The sequence below is a fragment of the Bombus flavifrons genome, chromosome 11 (genome assembly GCF_040668555.2).
Source record: "Bombus flavifrons isolate JBK064 chromosome 11, iyBomFlav1_principal, whole genome shotgun sequence".
In the NCBI taxonomy this organism is placed as follows: Eukaryota; Metazoa; Arthropoda; class Insecta; order Hymenoptera; family Apidae; genus Bombus; species Bombus flavifrons.
In genome coordinates, this window is record NC_138452.1 from 12,596,098 (window position 1) to 12,616,096 (window position 19,999).

Consider the following 19,999-nt stretch of genomic DNA (forward strand, 5'->3'; position numbering starts at 1 on the left):
ATACTTGATAGTGACACGACACGCGACGCCACACGTCTGCGTCTATATTCCTTCCGCGGAAACACGCTACGAGATTCTATTATCACGCTCCAAACTGTTGTTTATTCGTATAAACAAAAAGCACAATGGCATGTTTAAGGCAGCGAGACGAAAACTTTGGACTAATAGATACGTGTACTCTTGATACACGAAGGTGCACAGACCCTGTAAAAAAAAAGCTCGCACCGGATGCGTAGGAAAATGACGGCATCAATCAAGAATCGTAGAATCGAAAAGAAATCTTACCAAGCGCCTATTATTAATTGAGGCGCTTAACTTGGCTGTTTGTGATAGGATTGATTAAAAATTACCTATTCGCTGTTTCAATTACGTTAGCTATTTTAGAAAAATATTAACTAGTAAACCATAATTTGATCAAGTGTAGCTTCAAGTTGATAGGTGTACATTCGTTCTTTGCACTCGCTGAAGGCGAACCTCGAATATTACGTTTACTCGCGTAAAAATTGTCACTATTCGTAAATTAATCGGAAACCTGTATGTCTCGTACCCTATCGTTTGCAATTTCTGTCTCATATCGATAGCCACCGCAAGAATTCTCGATGTGAGATATTTGGTAGTAGATCGAACAATTTTTCAATTTGAGTCGACGCGATTATAAGTTTGTATTTAGTATCTGGTATAGTCGATCGTTCGATAAAAATGACCGTTTAAGCGGATAATATTATGATAATTCAGATCACGTTCAGTGGATTTAGTCGTTCGAATAGGGAGAAATCAAGAAGGGTAAAAAGATACAAATTTATCAATAACATCAAGGTTTATTTTATTATACTATAATATTTATAATTAAGTAGGTACTTGGAACAAAGTTGGACACAAAGTATAGTAAATGAGAGTTATGGCACATGATATGTACAGTATGGAGGAAAATCGTTTTCCTTTCTTTTGTTGTACATTGCGCGCAATTTGGTGTATTTTAAAGAACATTGTTCTTCGTTATAGTTTAATCGTTCAAAGAAATGGTTTTACCTCACGAAGCTTCGTCTTTACGCGTAATCTACAATTCGTTTCGCTGACTCGTTTTATTTGTTTCAAAGGTGTGAATAATTTCCATCGTTCGTCGCATCCTAAATGAAAAATTCTGTAGAAGCTATCGTACACTGTGAATCGACAGAGGTTTACAAAGATTCTCTGTGCCATAAAACGACACGAACAATTCTTCCTTACGACAGAATGCGCTACCAATTAAATCGACATACAGTAGGTATAGAGTATAGATACTCGAAAGCGAATAGAATTTAACTAGTGGATCAATTATTACATAACAATTTACAAAGGACATTTACGTTCTCGATTATATACAAATTCATAAATGTGTCTACAACGAATACGTACCTAATGGAAAGCTTTACACAAATTAAACGAACGATATGAAAAACTAACCGGTCGTTTTACTAGTCGTCTCAAATAATTCGTCGTAATAATTTACATCGCATCGCCTTAAAACTTAGAACGTTGTTCCAAGTTGCACGCAACATATTTACATAGAAATTCTACAATATCAGGTAATTAAACTAATACTTTTATGATATGTCTTTATTATATTATTATATCGTTCATCGATCATGTTCTTACTCATAAATGGTGTTCGGATACTTTTACAGTACATTCTTGCTAGACTTTGTTATATCTTACAGAATTATATCGCTTCAGACCAAATTCTGTCGTTTCTCTGTACAATGAATTCGTAAAAATGATCCCGTTAACGAAACTTTTTCAACTACGACAAAGAAAATTCTCCGTTTTCCATGTACGTGTAAAGATAAAACAGAAATCTGAACTGTGTGTATAATTCGTGATCCGTCTATACAACCTATGCAGGTAGATGTGAGTTTTCTTCGATATGCTACGTAAGGTGGGATGTTTTATTACGTGGTACGAAACAATGCCTTATCGTCTTTTAATTGTACGATATCGTTTAAAAAAAAGAACAATACGAAGGATTTATTTCGGAAATAAATTTTTAGTCTGGAAACGCGGGAAACACGAAAAAGTTCCTTTATATTTCTACAGAGTAATACATTTTTCAAAGAGTACCTATTTCTTCGTTTCAAAACAGACAGATAGAGCGTTTTAGTCGAATCGAAGTCGCATTTCCATAGCTATTTCATTCACCGTCAAAATAAATCTGTTAACGCGGAAACAAGAAAAGTAGAACAAACGAATCACTGATCACGCATACACCTATGAGTAAGATTGAAAGTTTAACAATTCATTTTGGCTTCTTTAGATTTAGTATGAACATTCAATCTAATTGTCGATAGTAATTATTTATACTAATTAATTCTGGTAATCCTTTATATTTTATACAAACCTTTCTTTTATAGCTGTATACGTGCCAACGTAATACTTTTTTGGTTATACATACGTAGTTCTCGATTAAGCACTCGAAACGATAGTCGTTGTTGCAGCCGACTATTTTAGAAATAAAGAAACAACGCACGTATATGTAATATATATATTATATACACAAGAATCTTCGATCTTTTACGCATGTAGGTATACGCGACCACTTTGACGGTGCTCTTCTCATTGCCTTGCGCTCTTAGCCTTTTGAAAATGCAAATCGAGTATACGTAATGTCAGCATTGGATGATTCACGCAAATTGTGCAAACTTTTTCGATAAACGTCAGTTTAAATACCGTTATTCATTTTTCAGTCAAGGCAAACTTTAGTTTGTTCCGTAATTTTTATTCAACATTGGCCTATATCGTAAATATAACAATTTTTACTTAACGCTTAGACAAATATTACAACGGAACTAAGGAAGAAAACAAAATTCCTACATTGAAATAGCCTGAAAAATCGGTAATTTAAAATTTTAATTAACTATCGTTCCTGCAACAGGGCAACTTTTGATCGTTTTATCTCAAACAACAAAATTCATCTGCAACTTGAACGACGGAGACAAGCATAGCTTGCGATTCCATCGTATAGAGATTCTAAGAATTTAAGAATAATAGTAACATTTTTAATTTCACTCGAATAGAACCCTCTTTCTTCTAACTTTCAAACGTTTATCGCCAACTTTTATATATATATATATATATATTCAAATTGCCTCAAAGAAATATAGCCAATCCGACAATCTTCGATAAATCATCCCACGCACGCGATATGATTACGTTTGTAATTATTGTAAATGTACACAGACATATGTACACGAGGTTCGCACGATTTATCGACGAGTAAAAAGTTGGAGAACGTTTCCTTGCTCCTTATACCGTTAAATCGGAGAACATACCGGATTGTACATGCATCTCAGTATAACGTAGCTTTTTATTTAGGACTTTGTAAACGTTACTTCGAAGTACAACTTGGCACGCAGAGTACTTAGACGAAAAACAGGTTTCGAGTTTCTTAGGTTTGTAAATCGTATAATCGAAAGGATGATATCAGAGGATGATGACAGCGAAGTAAATCGTTTACTGTTTACAGTTTAGAGTTTAGAGTTTAGAGTTTACAGTGCCACCAAACCCGGCTAATGACGAACTTCTATTTTATATCGACCAACGTCATCTTTGCGACGTCATCATTTCCTTCGTGAATAACGTAAAACGTAAATTTCTTATCGATTCGTAAGATTCGGAGATTGCTTTCGTTCTTTGTTCGACGATTTTATATACACGTATGGAAAATACCGCGGACTAAAACTTCTCCTTCTTTCGTTTTAAATAGGTACGCGATTTTCCTCCTTTTTTTTTCGTTTATTTTCTTAAAGATCGTTGAGAATCTCACGGGGAAAAATGTTCACGGCACATATGTATACCTACTCGCGCCAAACAGCAAGGCTCCTAGATGTACATAGCGTTAGTATGTATAATAATAACTGTTTAAAAGCATATTGCGATATGACTTGTTACCCTGTCTTTAATGTCTACAGAACGCGTCGTCTTGTAAAAGATTCTCGTCTCTGTGCGAACGATCTGGTACGTCGGCGCAAGAGAAATTATCGAGCGAGCTGTTTGAATCGTGTCGTGTTTAATCGTTAATCGGAGACAGAGGGGAGTGAAAGTAGAAAGACTTCTGGATGATGATCGTTACTCGTTGCACAAGTAGGTTGGACCGTGCCCTTTTCAGTCGTTCGTTCGCCGGATCGACTAACGATAAGAATTTTCTGAAAAAGTACTTGAAGAAAAAGAATCTAGCACTCGAAAGAACGGTATACACGATTGCGTGTTCTTTACGCTATGAATTATCATTGCTAGCGTCAAATGTTGATTCGTTTCCTTCCATTGTATTCTAATTCCGAAGCGATGTTGAAACTTTTTCGAACGAAATCAAAAATTACGAAATTAATCTTTTTTCGAACATTTCGTTCCTTGCTAAATAAATACATAATTCGAACGTTGGAATAGAAAATCGATTCGTTGCTGAATTAAGAGAACAATCGGAAGATAAATGACGAAAGTTAATTCGGAGCCGTACGAAGTACCTGGATTCTCTAATTCTCGACTGGAATGCCGTGTACGGTATACGGTCCTGAGTCTCCTCGTCCCGACAAGCGCTAATAATTGGAAATTCTCGTTATTTAACGTCCTGTTTTTACGACTCGCCTTCTTATCTCCTCTCCTAATTTTCCAAATGAATTTAAAATACACGAGTTATATATATATATATATACATAACTGCCGAATGAATGTAATAATAGGAAAAGAAACGAGCATACCATCCAACCTTACGAATTTACAAACTTTGTAAGTGTCCGACGAGTATCTATCTGCTGTTGTATGTTTACATATCGGCGATAACCGTGTGTAAAAAAGTCTTTGAAATACTTAGAAATTTAATGACTATTAGTCGATGCGACAATAAATAAATAAATAATATATATAATATATACTTACAGATTTATCGGTATCACATCGCGCGTTCCTTGGAACGACAGAGAGATCAAGAAAACGTTGACGCGTCGCGCCCCGAACGCTTAATTCGGTTACCTCGTCAGCCTTTACGTACTTATCCGGCCTCGAACTAAATAAAACGATATCGACATACTCCGAAGCATCACAGTAATTGTACACTGGGAATTGTGCACAGGGAAACACTGTAATTTTCGAAGGAAACAGACAGGTCGATAGACGCGAATGAAACTACCTACGACAGACTCTGCGATTGTCCGCCTGATTCGAAACGATACTCGTGGAATTGGAATAGTTTCCCAGTGATAAACCGGTCCCTTTTTCAAAGCTGTTTGCCCGAATACACCACGCTTTCTGTCGTCGACGACACGCGACGCGACGCGACACGTCGTTAGACCGTTATTCGGAATACGCGCGAAAGTAAAGTTCGACTGCTGCAACGTATAGTATCTTCCGAGTATATGTAAATGGAACGATGCGTCTGAACGTGTGTATCTGTGAAATGTACGACAGGCGTGACAATGTTGGCCAAATCGAGTCAAAGGGAAAGAGAGAGAAAGAGAGAGAATGAGCGAATGAGTGAGTGAGAGAGAGAGAAAGAGAAAGAGTGAGAGAGAGAAAGAGAAAGAGAGAGAGAGAGAGAGTAAGTGAGTGAGTGAAAGAGAGAGACAGGGACAGAGACAGAGACAGAAACAGAGAGAGAGAGAGAGACAAAATAACGAGCAATAACGAATATAATAATCGTAATGATAATTAGTGTCGTTAAACTCTATATTGCACTAAAATCTTCTTTTTTCTCCATTACCTAGTAGAACGGCAATAGACTATTATTCTTCTAGAAAATACCTATCCTCTTACGTATGTACAATTTAAAAATTACTACTATCCTTCCGCTTATATTTTAACTATTACAATGACATATCGCTGTTATCGCCGAACATCCTCGCGGTATTGCTCGGTGCACGCGGGAATTCGAGCCTGATCACGCACTCGGTACACTGACATCCGCGTTTTCGTACTTTCCTCGATCGTTCCTCGACGCCGTTTAATTCGGCTCTCGATCGATCGACTCGTGATCGGCTCTGGCGTGCACAGTTGTACGAGGATTTCGTCCTTTTTTTTTTCCTTTTTGTTTTCGAAACTCACGTTTTAGCGAGTTTCGTTGCCGCAGCAAGGGACAGCGAAATCGGTGAGGAAACAAAAATATAATCGCATCCGCGCCGCGGTCGTGAAATACAGCGAGCAGTTTTTCAAGAACCGAGGGATATCGATTTCTCAGTTTTCGTTGTGCGATCAACCGCGCTTCCGATGTCACACGGAGTCTCGTTTGTTATAACTACGCTTGGAATCAAACGCTGTTCTATCATCGAAAATATTGCATTTTAATACATATTATATTGATTTGTCTGGAGGTGAAGTTAACCGAACGACGTCGCTTTTTTGGCATTTTTCCTTATCTCTTTTCTTTTTCTCCTTTTCTATGCCCTCTCTTTTTGTTTCCTTTACAAGTATCTTTCGTCGATGCACAGGAAACGCGCGGTTCATCACGAGCGATATAAATAAAGTTTATTCGTCGACTAATACTACGGTATTGCTTCAATATGATATGATACAGTCTTTTCACTGATTGTCCAATATCACTACGTAATACATCCTGTTAATCCCTTTTTCCCCTTTCACTCATCGCATCGTCTTGGTTTTTCATCTTCGTTCATTCTTCCATCCTCGTTTTCGCGCATTTTACTAATCGATACACCGGGCTGGAACGAATCATCGTTGCAGCCGAATCCGCGTATCGTTTGCGATAGAAATACACGAAAATTCTACACAGATACGATTAACGAGTATCGCGATAAAGTATCTAAATATCGTAACCAGACACGAAACATTGATTACGAATATGTTTTGTAAAAGGTATAACGTTGCAAATATTACGTGTCGATTAAACAAATGCTTAATATCAATATTCGCGATATTTAGATTCGATAAGTATCGTAGACACAAAGAAACGGTAAAAATTCTTTACAAACTTTCAACTATATTTTACTCGATCGGAAAATCTTCTTTTTGTAAAACAGAAATTGAAATCGATCACGCAGCGATTTATTTCTATTTCTTTGAGCAACGTAAACGCAACGTTACGTACACGGACAGCGATTCGTAGGAATAAAAGAATTCGTTCCAAAATCGGGTGTATCGACGTTTCACTCTTACTTTTATCATTATCACACACACATACCTCTTTCTCTCTCTTGCTCTAGCTCCTCACTTTTTACACTGCACTGATTGTGACTACATATTGCGAGTGTCTTCATTAGGATTAATATCACTTATTTGTTCGGCACGACGTACTCGCGCGTCGATTTTATAACAATACGTACTTTTATATTTTATGTTTCGAATTGTACTTTTCAAGACGCATCGATGATTATTCGGCTATTTGGTTTTCGTTGTGATTGACTGTTGCCCGTTCGCGAACAATCCTCTTCCTCTTCTTTTGTCTCGTTATGACAGAAATCAGAATTCAAAATTCAAATGTTTCCTGGCCTCTCTAATTTTATAAATACATATTTTACAAATTTTATAAATTAGAATTAGTTACGTGTACGAACGTAAAGTATAAATTATTTTGCAATCCGTTTCTGTACGATTATTTATTCATATAGGTACTTAGAGAAATATATTTTGATATTTTTGGAAGCACTTAATCAAATTATATTTCGTATATGTAATTTCGATAAACAGTTTATAGTCTCCGCTGATCTTCAACGCGTTTATCGATGGAGATCTTCGACGTAAAATATAGAAAATTCGAAGGCACAAAATTTTATCAAGTTAGAAAATATTGTTTTACGAGGTTACGAACAATTGGAAAATATGACTTTAGATATACGCTAAATTCGGTAACCTTCGAACCTGATTTCCAGTCTACAGAAGTTGGTCTAAAGGTGGGGTACGCTCGTAAACTGTTTTATCGCGATCGTAGCTGATATGCTTCGCAAATTCTATCTCACTTTACAGATGATTTGATCTAGAGATTCCGTAAGGGTTCTTTTATGTCATCTTTTATACGATATTCTTATGCAACATGTAGCACATTTTCAGTATATAGCATGCAACGTCAGCGATCCTTATTAGGTACTTTTATCAAGTTGGTGAATTTTCATCGATCGCGTTAGCGGATCTGGCGTTCAACCCTTTCAACTAAAAATCGACTGGAACCGCGTACGCAGTAAGATTTTCTTTATTTTCCAATCACGCGGTTCCAATTTTTGCTTTAGAATCGAAAAGAGCGGAAAAGATGGTGATTTTAATCTTCGCGCTTCGAACGTCAGAACTTAAAGCTACGATAAACGATATCGACTCGAATATACTGGAATCTTTATACAGAAGGGAAAAGTATGTTTCTTAACTTAACGCTAGAATCGAAAGATCCGTTTAGCGTACGAATTAATTGTTATTAATTTCAACGATTAATTTTGTTCCGCGTATCGACAACAGGAAAATTGTGAACCAGTAAACATTCGAACGACGGTTTGCGAATCTGTTATTCGTCGTAATTGGAATGGTAGCGTAAAGTTACGAGTAAGTTAAAATGGCAAAGTGAAGAGGGAAGAGGCTCGTGAATCGATTCGTCAAGCATCGTCGGTTCCGGTGGAAAATTCGCCGGGAGACTGGAGACGCGTCGAGAACGTCACACGCGCGCGCGCAATGACCGTAAAATATTTCGCATAAAGCCTGTGACAGTCTGACTATCGCTTATTCTTATTTGGCCGCAGCATCGAGCTAATACGTTTGCGATCCACTTGAAACCGAGAAGTCGTACGCGCATCACTTCCAATTCCAATGACTCCATCATCGGCAACCACGTAGTACAGTTAGTACGTACTGCGTTTAAATGCCACTGCTGGTTATGATTGTACGTATGTACGTAATTCCATTCCCACAGCGATCGCGTCTTTCGTGCTCTTATATTGTCCGTTTCTGTTTACGGCCATCCCTGAAACTCGGTCAAGGGTTCTGGTTTAGGCTCGAGACTGGGCAACTGATACGGTCAGTTTTGCTGTCACAAGCCACCCTCGGGTCAATGTTGAGCCGCGAATTTCATGCGCTTCTGCTTCTGCCGTTGGTTGCAAAACCAAACTCTAACCACGTTCTTTTTCAGATCCAGTTTCTCCGCGATCGCGGCGATCTTCTCGCCGGACGGCCGCGGTTGTACAGCGAAATACGCCTCCAGAGAACGTTTCTCGGGCGCGGCTATACTCGTTCTCTTTCTTTTCTTCTCGCCGGCTGGTAACACCGACGGAGCGTCGGGATCTCGTCTCTTGTTCTTCGCCTGGGCCTCTGCTTCTTCCAGCCACGCTTGCAAGATCGGCTTCAGCGCGATCATGTTGTTATGCGATAACGTGAGCGACTCGAATCGACATATCGTGGATTGAGATAGCGCTCCAACGCCTGGCAACTTTAAATTCGCCAAAGCCTTCCCGACATCGGCTTGCGTCACGCCCAGCTTGATGCGTCTCTGTTTGAACCTTTCCGCGAATGCTTCCAACTCTCGTGGATCCGTGTCTGCATCTGGATGAAGACCCGCGGCCGCGGCTGCTGCTGCTGCCGCCGCCATCGCTGGGTGATGATGAGCCGGATGTGGTACACTGCCTCCGCCGCCGCCCAAATTTCCGTGATGATGATGATGGCCCATCATTCCGTTCATCCCCCCGTAAACCGAGGGACCGTGAATTCCAGCATGATGACCTGGTCCACCGCCGGTGTTCTCTGACATTGGCGTCAATGTGGTCATCGAGTTTGCTGGATCCAGCATGTCCAGACTCTCCATTCCCGGATGGCTCATCTGTAAAATATAATTTGCGTATTTTTTTACTCGTAAAGCGTGGCGTCGGTTGAGTTAATACGTTTCGTACGCTTCTTGCTTTCCGATCGGATATTTTGCAAAACGAGATCGACGTGTGGTACTCGAACATCGAATAATGAGAATTTTAAGTATGTATAATTCCACTGTGATATGCTTTGCTGCTGTGCAACGGAAACAAGAAATTAAGCGAATAGTTGGAAAACGTATCGGTTAACGGTAACGGTCCGATATTACTGCGAAATATTTGCAACAAATACACCGTGATACGAACTAACAATTTGCCCAACGTTCGGTATAAAATCTCGTTATACCTGTATAAAACTAAACGAGTACGTATCTTGTACGTATTTACATTATTTTACAACGTTCGTTAACAAAAGTGGAACGTTCAAGGATGAAAGAATCGCGTTCTAATTACTAGCAGCCATGCGATAAAATATTCCAAGCTTTCTTTTATAGGCGTACAAATTTCATAATCACGCAAAATCAATAATCGTAACAACGTAACTTAAAGCAGCAGTTGTGAAAAATGAATCGAACTCGGCTCGTAAAATATTTGGAGCGCGAGAGGGCGGCACGACCACAGCTCTTTAAAAATCAAGATATTTGAGCGGAAATTGTACGGTAACGTGGTTACGCGATTCTACCAATTAACATTGTTAAAAGGAAAGAATGAATGAAACCAACGGGGGCTACGAGAGACGGAAGGGGACGAGGACACGGAGATGAAGAGAGAACGTGTACAAACTAGCACGCACAATTATGCAGCACGTGCCGTGGTCGTCGCGTCGCGTCGTCGCGAGCGCAGTGTGCGCGACCCCTTACAAATTATTTATGAGCTCCCTTCGTATTTTTTCCCCGTAGAAGGTGACGCCACGTCAGGTACTGCTTGTGTTCGTTGTTTTCTCAAAGCTACGTATCCCGATATTTTCGCTAAACCAATAAACATGTACGTTAATACGTACGCGTTAACGTCGACTCCTCTGCGGAGGAGATGCACCTGTCAAGGTCGACGTATCGCGCGGTATCCATTCGTTCCCAGGAGTATCGTATCGCCGATAGCAGAAATCGTAAATGTGTCATCAGGATTTAGGCTCGAGTAGCTTTAGCGACTCCGAGTGACGATACTTTTAGGGACTACCGGGTTTCTAAGAGTCGAGGATGTTGTAGTTTGTCGGGATGCCGACGAAAGGCCCCGTACTCTCCGATTGTCGCTCGAGGCTCGATTGTTGTCGAGGCTCCTGTGCACGATGATTCGGCGTCACGACGCTCCGTGGCACGTGGAAAACGATAAGAGTTTTGTAGCAGAGTTTGGTCAGACAATGGAGAAGGAGGGTGACACCGATGAACCCTCTGACGAGAGGACCGAGGATCGAGGCCGATCGGCAGTCAAAACAAGATTGAAATCGTCGAAGATCGATATGCGCGTTATCCGACGCGTGTATTTTGGCTTCCATTTAGTCGCTTTTTATTCGTATCTACGTCTTTGTTAATGTCTGGATTTTTACGTCGTTTCGTGACCAAAGAACAATATTTCAATAATACGTTCAGAGATATAAGCCTCTTAAAATTATCTTCTAACCGGAGAAAGTTTGGAAAAAAAAAGCCAAAGACGCGGCCAGCCAGCACGCTGCCATATCAGAATTTCTGGATATTGAGAAAAGAAACGCGACAGCAGAACGTAGAAACCCCACTCGATGACTTGGTACAGTTTTAGAATCCTAGGACCGCAAAGATACAGGGGAAAGGTCGTAAAAGCGGAAGGTCCGCGTATAAATCGGCAAAAAATGCGGCGAGTGTGGTTGCGATTGGTGCTCGCAGGAACATGCGCCTACGCCTACGGGACGTTTGCGTAACGTTGTACACAGGGCGTGACGCGTATGCGTAGGAGTAGGATCGCGCGTTCGTGTGTACGCAACATTTATTCTCACGAGAATATGCAGCGTAGCGAGGTAACTGGATGGCACGGTTTCGGTCCAGGGGTGCTCTGGAATAGCATAGTTACATCAGAAATGCAGGGGCTTGCGGGTGGCGGAGCGAAAGAGCGAGAAGGAAAGCACGTTGGAAGAGGATAGTTGCAAATGTGGAGTGAGCGAAGGACTAGCCCAGGGGCGTATATGGTAGGGCCCTAGAGACCCGCGCAATATTTCATCATTATGCTGACACGACGCGACGCGACACAGCGGTAGGGTTAGCCGACTCTCTCGTTCCTCCTCTCTTGAATACGTGCCCCTGTTTTTCTCTTCTTTACCCTTGCTCCGTTGTATCTACGTTGTATACGGCCTATCGCTCGTCACCGTTCTTTCCCCTTGCTCTTTTCCCTTTGACTCGGTCCGCTCCCCAAAGCTTGTGCCAATGACACAAAACTCGTTACATGCGTTCGTGAACGTAATACGTTGCGCGTTAGGCAAGCCTGCAGCAACACTACCGTTATTGAATTCGTCAACCTCGCGTATAAAAACAGACTTTATGGGACACTTGCCGTTTGACCATCTGTATGGGAGATTCGCGGCTGGGAGAACGGGACAGAGAGAAAGAGCTGTAAGCGGGAGAACGGGGCTCGTCGTTCGCTCGTCGTGCCACCGCACTGCGGGAAGCCAGATCTCCGATCTATACACCCACTTCATGGTCAACGAATATTCTAGCGACTAATAATAGTCAGCCGATTTCCAGCGGGTCGATGAAACGAATACTCTCTCGCGTTCGCCGTTACGGTTGATCCACCTTCGATCAGTTTGCCAACATTGTACAACGACCTTTTTCCGCGTAGGTAATGTTTTTGAATAAAATAATGCTTTTTTATCGGATTTATCGATTTATCCGTTTATTTATCGACCATTTGTCAGGACGAGTCTCTAAACAACTGAATTATTTTTATTTTCTGGCTGCATCGAACCATTTCTTCGATTGACTTTATACGAACGATAAATATCTTTACATCTGCGTGAATAATATCCGTTTAACGCGAAACCTAGCACCGAAGCAATATTTTTATTAATAATCGTCGAAACGTATCGCGTGTACGATACACAGGTGTACGCGTAAGATATTTCTAACGCGTAGATAAAGCCTTTGGAAGATTTTAACGCAAAAGCATAAGCAACGAGATAGAGAACTCTATGGAAGCTGTTATAAAAATGTATTATTCCGATCAGGAATACGTTAATCGGTAACGTTTTTATAGAAATATTTCATTCGGATAATGGATAGATTACGAATATAACAATATTGCAATCGAATATATTTTTCAGCTTTAATATGCATTTGCATTTGGAAAACGCATTTGGAAAACGATGCATAAATAAAAGCAGGTAAAACGTATGCGTGTTTTAATCGTACTACACCTACTTCATACATCTTTGAGTAACTCATAACAACATACATATATATATACATATATATATATATATTAGCGTCATTATCGTTTTTGGATGTCGTTAAAAAATTCTCTGACTTTATTTTTTTTTAATCTCAAATTCACGAAATACGGTCGATTTTACTCGCTACAAGGGAAATCGTGAGAATACTGACCATCGTGTAATAGATACGTTGTGGCCGTTAAGTTGCCGAATTTCGAAATTACGTGTATCATGGCAATGATCGAGACATTGAGAATGAGATAACAAGCTTATGTAGTAGTTACATAGATAAACACGTTTCTTACGCACTGGAATTTCGGCAGCGAACCCAATGTGGGATTGGTAACATGAAAAGGAAATTCTGTCAAAATTGATTGCGTTACGCCCAGCGTGTTACGAATCGTCCCAATGGCGAGATAACGTACGAGCAACGCCCCTAAACTCCAGAAGATCATTCCGGGTCGCTGAACATTGCTTGATTCACCCTACTGCCATGCTATCATCCGCTCATCGGCCTCAGATTGCTTGTATTAGCATAGAAACCCCGGAACGACACGGAGCAAATTGTAATTGAATTAATGGCACGTTCGTACCACTTTTGCCTGTCTGTCTCTCCAAGCGATTAACTTTTTATTTATAATTTTGCAAACAATACGTATCTATGCGTACAGATTGGTATAGTACGATATAAGGGTTTGTATCTTTGTGCATCTTGCTTAGTTAAATCCTTCATTCTGAATATTACGGGGAATTGACATTTTATTGTCGCGTGTATTTTTATTGTTTACTTATTTACCGATAAGAATAGAAAAAAATGTTAACGTTAAAGGGCTGATTTTCCAGGTATTTTCCATAGATTTGACGTTGCGTATGACGCGTGAATCATATTATATCTATACTCTAATACCATTCTATCTGTTAGCGTATGAAAAATTCTATCGTTTAGCGATCGTTTCACGCGGGAAATATATATTTTATAGATCAGTTCATAGTTCACGATCACAAACGTTAAAATCGTACATTCGAAGGTGTACAATTGCTCACGCGTATCGGATTATGGGAAATATCAATGATTAAAGTATCAGAATGAAAACTGTTGCTCGTATCGTGAAGGATGTTAATAAAAAATCGGTAGGGTTGAATTTTTTAATCGTCGGATTAATTATAAATCGTAATTAATTGCTACGCGTAATTAATTATTGTCGGTGGTTTTAAGCCGTCCTCGAAACTCGTTGCATTTTATAATCGTACTCAAACGATGAATTTTGCATGTCGGCGTTATTGTTTCGGTACACTTCATTACGATAATTGTTTCACCGATAAACTTCGTCATTGGTAACAACATTAAGTTTTAACAAATTATCGTGCCTCTGAGGCCACGTACGATATACAATTAGTCCGTTTCGTAATTCGTTCCAGTCTGAATGTAACCACAGACTTTACTCCGTTTTATCGTCGTCTTTATCGAATTGCAATACGTAGTACGATAAATATTTCTGATGAAGAAAAGCCAAGCGTTAATAAGATTATCGTTAAGAAGGAGAAAAATTAGCGATTATTATTAGCAGGAACAAATAGTAACGAATGAAATTATACACCATAACTTCTTTTTTTCTCTGACATTTATTTACGTAGGTATCTATGTCATCTTTCGGAAAATGACACAGAGACATTCGTTCTTTTATACTCGATATCCGATACCTCTACTATTATCAGGCGTTACTTTCTCTTTCATAAACGATTAGCTACGCTTTTATTTTATCACATAAAATTTACTGCAATTTTACTAGGTAAAAATGCTATAAGAAATTTGGAGAGTAGAACGAGTCTATCGTACAACACGGTAAATAGAAATTACAATGTTGTACTTTAACGCTATAAGCCGGCGTTATCATATCGGATACGATATAGGTATGTTAATTCTTCGTACTTGAAAACGGGAGAAACTCTCACGCCTCGGCGTTGACTTAAATATTATAAATAATTAATTGTTCCACGAAATAGGTTATTACGTTCTTTCTTAAGTATCTTAAATCCTTAAAAAATAATAGTGTTCGTCTACAAAATATAAGAGATTAACACTCGAAAACAAATTAAACTTCAAATCTCGATAAATCAATAACGGACGATAGCGCGATCAACGAATCAAAGTAGTCGATATACAGTCGATATACTAACACAGTTCGATACATTTTTGTAAGTAGCAATTGCGTACGTACTACAAATACAAGGCTCAAGAGACAAAATTATACCGATGTTCCAATATTTTTGTAACCGACTGTACATACGTATTTTCATATACATAGGTACATTATGTATTGAAATAGCAACAAACCATTGAAAATAACGAGAATATAACCGTGTAATAACGTTGATAAGAAAACAAACGAGAATCCGTACTTTCGTCAACGAAACTAATATTTTGAAAGAAAAACAATCGGTACGAGTATAGTATTGCGAAAAATGCAGACTCACAAAGAGGTGTGAATGTACCTGATGATGTGGCCGGTTATTTGGATGGGGGGTTGGCATGTGGGTTCCATGATGATAGACGGAAACAGGGTCGTGCTTCAAAGGCATTGGGGTGCCCGCGTTGTGTTTTCCCAAATCCGCCGCCAAAGCTTCCGCCCTCGAAAGTAAGCCGTCTTGTAGACCGCTGTTCAGTCCCCCGAATAAGTCACCCTGAAACGTTAAAAGCGACACGTGACACTGATTGAAGAATTAGGGATCATGCATCAAACGTAACAGAATTTTCGAGAAAACGTTTCGTCTTCTTAAACGAATTTATATCGCATCTTATCGTTACAGCGTATCTCGTAACGTCACGTTGATACGACGTCGACAATGGGACTACGATTTACAGAGATCTAAGTTTCACGAGGTGTGTAAACTACATGCTGTATTACCAAGGGTACTTTGCATACATAACGCAGCTTTCCCACGAAAATTATACAATAATTAAAAAATATGTTTTTGAACGTAACAAGATATTACACGTCTTATTAATAAAATTTAGCTTCGAACTTTCATTTCCTTCCTATCGGGCATAAGAATGTTCGTGAAATAATATCAATTTTTGTTTTATTTTTACGTATTGCGTTTTTGTTCTACTCGAAGCATTTCAAACTCTCTTCTTATCTTATAGAACATTTTACAGTAACGGTTCAAAGATACGTCTAATGTCCGAGTTGTGTCACTTTTGTAGCAAGGGGGCGATATGTAAGAATTTTGTACATGGTTCTGAAAATTTAGTTCGATAGATAGAGGACAATTGGTTTTATTGTACAGTGCGCTGGTCGAAAGTTGCTACTCAATGTCAGTTTCTGATGAAAAAAGTATGCGGTGCTTTTGTATAAAAGTATCCAGTCAGAGGTCACTCCATGTGCTCAACATGGCCGTGCGATCGATATTCTAAAAATAGTTTTAGCGCTGGAAACTTGGATTTAGGTTTTGCCGGATTTTTCAAGTGTACAATGTACGAGCGTAATTACCAATTTTTATATCGATTAATGTAATTATTACCTTATTATTACAATAATAACACTAATTTCTTAATAACAGGTATTTCCTAGTTATTAACTCGCGTCATTTTTTCATAATGAAACTATTAATATTTTCAATTTTTTTTAATGAAACTAAAAATTCTTTTAAAAAGGAGCTACTTTTTTCAAATAAATTTTCATAGAGATGCAAAATATCCGACATTGCATCGAGCAATGTTTAATCATTCTTCGATGTTTAAGAAAATTTTGATATTACACTCGACAAATCGTCTACGTTATAATTTTTACATTTTATATCTTTATATATTTTCTGTTTTTTTTTTTTTTTAAGCATAGTACGATTAAGCAAAGCTACATACGTATAAGGGCGTACATAATACTAGATTACGATTCAGCCGGTTAAGTTGATGTTATTTCAAAAGTGGTTACGCGTGACGTATGAGATTTGCTAATCGTGTTCGTTTGCCTGTCAAGTGTTGCTGGGGCTGCTGGACAGAATATTTTAGGGTCAAAGCGTTACTAAAATTGAACGAGACCATAGGGTCCGTCGGACTATATATTCCTATGTTTAGGAACAGGTCTTCCATAAAAACATAGTTAGTGATAACACAAGTAACTTAATATTTTTGCACTTTTATGCCTATCGTGTAAGTACAAGCGACATTCGGAGCTGAAACGTTAGTCAAATTTTTAAAAACGATTTTACTTGCGATAATATTTTTCCTATTCCTATTACCTTTGCTCAAAGTAATGGCACGAGGAAGATTTTCAGCCAAATTGAAAAGATTTTCAATTTTCAAACTTATTTAGATGGTCTAATTAGATTTAAATGGTCTAATTTTTACACATAAGGCCTACGATAGAATATGATTTCGTTATCAGTGTACATTTTCGAATTGGATAATAAAAGAGTTTCTTCCTTTACGATGAATAACGATAATGAAGTAGCTAGAGCTGAAAGGTTTAACGAAATTTCTTTTTCCGACGTCATATTAATAGCAGTTGTGACGCGAATTTATGGTTTCGTTTTGTCCAGATACGCTTCTATGTCGTGGCAATCGATATTATATGGGACATTTTGCGTCAGCCGCATCTGTCACTCACGGCACATTACAAGGTTCGGCTACCACACGAGCAATATTGTCACGTTATTCGAGGAAAATCGAAATATCCGTAACGCGATGCAATCCCAAACTTTTGTAAAGGCGAAGTCATCAAAAGCTCGTTTCTCGATACGAAAGGTTTCGCTTTATACGACTTATCTGATCAGATTTTCTATTTATCGTTCAATCGTGACAGGTGCTATGCATATTTTTTTATCGACATTCTAAAGGTTTATTAAAGATCTAGATATTTATAAATTTATACGAAGAAATTTTTATTAGAAAATCGACCATGTAAATACACATACGATACGCGTATTTTTTTTTTCTAAATGTAAATCAACTTGCAACATGTGTTAAACTGTGTAAGAAGATTTCTGGTTTTAAGTACTCGATTTGTACATTTATTGCTTTTATTTGTTTTTAATTAACATGGAAAAAAATCTTTGACTAGAAATAGGAATCCACGATAGGTGGATGGTAGAGATTAATTTATGGAATAAACAATGGTATTTTGTGCGCGCGTGTGTGGAGTAACGTTTAATTAAAAATTCGAAATACACGATTCTAATTCATCGTTTCGATTCAAAGTTCGAATTCAAAGTTGAAACGAAAAATTCAAATAGCATAGGAGTCGTTATTTTTTGAGAAACGTTCGCAATTATATCCGTACAGAATTTGCGATTCTAATTGTCTTGCTTATCGAGATTTTCTTTCAACGCACTTCGAAAATAGAATATCTTCAAATAGCGTTATTGATTTCTCTGCATCACTTGGAAAACGTGGCCATTGCTTTATTAAATATCGATAAAGGAGGATTCATTGTCAAAACAATTTAGTGGGAATTCTCCGTGGCGCGTGTGCTTTCATCAAGTTTGTATGAATCCGTTGCGTTGCAACCAATTGCCATCAACGAGTCGTTTCTCATTCGGTAATGGGAAATATCGAAAATCAAGTATCAAGCGTTTTCAAAATATTCCGTAATTTATGAAATATCGAACATTTTTCCATTCCTTCGCTTCGAATTATTCGTTGGAGATTTAATTTGTCAGAATATTCGATTTAATTTATCGAGAAACGATTGAAATTCCTTCGATATGTTAACGCACAGATCACAAACCGTTTACGGTTTGCCATTTATCTACAGTTTGGCACGAAAGAAATTTATCACGAAAATAGTAATTAAAAATGTACGAGAGCAAATTATCGTAACAGTTATTGAAATGTCAATAGTTAGATAGGTTCGACGTAGCGAGGTTAAAAACGATTCACTATCCACTTATTTCATTATAAACTGCAATGTCCGCATCGGCCGATCAATGTTTCATGCGAAAACCACCATCGTGCTTCAACGCTTCGATTATTTATGAACTCCTTGTGTCTTTGTCGGGTACGTGTACCTACTATCTGTCTGTCTGTCTGTCTGTCCGTCTATCTGTCTGTCTGTAGGTTACTGAACTACCGCCACTTTTTCTAATTTCCAACTTCTTCCTTGTGCTTTTCGCCTCTCGTATCGTAAATTTGCCATTTGCCGAGTACCTTGCTTTTAAACCTGCAAATGATGCATTCATCTTTATAGACGGTCCTAGAGAATAATTAAAAATCAGTATCTGTAGAATGGCGCAAGTTCTTTAAAATAACGATTTCTTATTGTTTGTTGCTCTGTTAAGATTTAATATTGTCGGTGTATAGGTAAGATGTATACATGACGTAAAATAATTGCGTAGCAAGTAATTTTTGATAAATCGAAAACGAGATAAACTTTTAAAAGTTTAGTACATATTTTATTTTTCAAATAGATTTTAATATTGGTAGATATGTAAATTAGAAATTTCGAAAGAAAGACAGAAATAGAAATAGAAGTAGAAGTAGAAGTAGAAGTAGAAATAGAAGTAGAAATAGAAATAGAAATAAATATAGAGATAGAAATAGAAATTTTCTATTTTAAATGAATGAAAGTTTGTTATTTTGAATAAAAAATGTTTGTTAAAATATAGAAATTTGAGAAATATTGCAAAGAAATTAATAAGCACGTGATCCTTTATCGCATAAAACATTATTCCTTTATTACGCAAAGGATGCAGTACTTAACCCATTCGTTGCGTCATACATGGTATTGTTTATGGAGACGAATGCTTTACCTAAACGACGTTTTAACAGGACGATAAATCCTAAATTGCGTTTTCTCTTCAAGTGCGGAGGAAGAATCCCAATTTGGGGCGAGTTTAACCTCGCAGTTGT

The 19,999-nt window shown here is 38.2% G+C and overlaps 1 protein-coding gene across 2 annotated transcripts in view; it reads right to left on the reverse strand.

Annotated features, from left to right (window-relative positions):
• Nucleotides 1-4,700: 4,700 nt before the first annotated feature.
• Nucleotides 4,701-19,999, reverse strand: part of acj6 (abnormal chemosensory protein 6) — a 58,025-nt gene continuing 42,726 nt past the window's right edge. The window contains exons 3-4 of one of the 2 annotated variants that reach the window (XM_069123492.1): nt 15,646-15,834; nt 4,701-9,772 (exon numbers count right to left, since the gene is read on the reverse strand). In XM_069123492.1, coding sequence (XP_068979593.1) covers nt 9,008-9,772; nt 15,646-15,834 — 954 coding nt within the window. In that variant the 3' untranslated portion in view covers nt 4,701-9,007. Of the gene's footprint in view, nt 9,773-15,627; nt 15,835-19,999 lie in introns of both variants that reach the window. The other variant, XM_069123491.1, reaches the window with a different exon arrangement.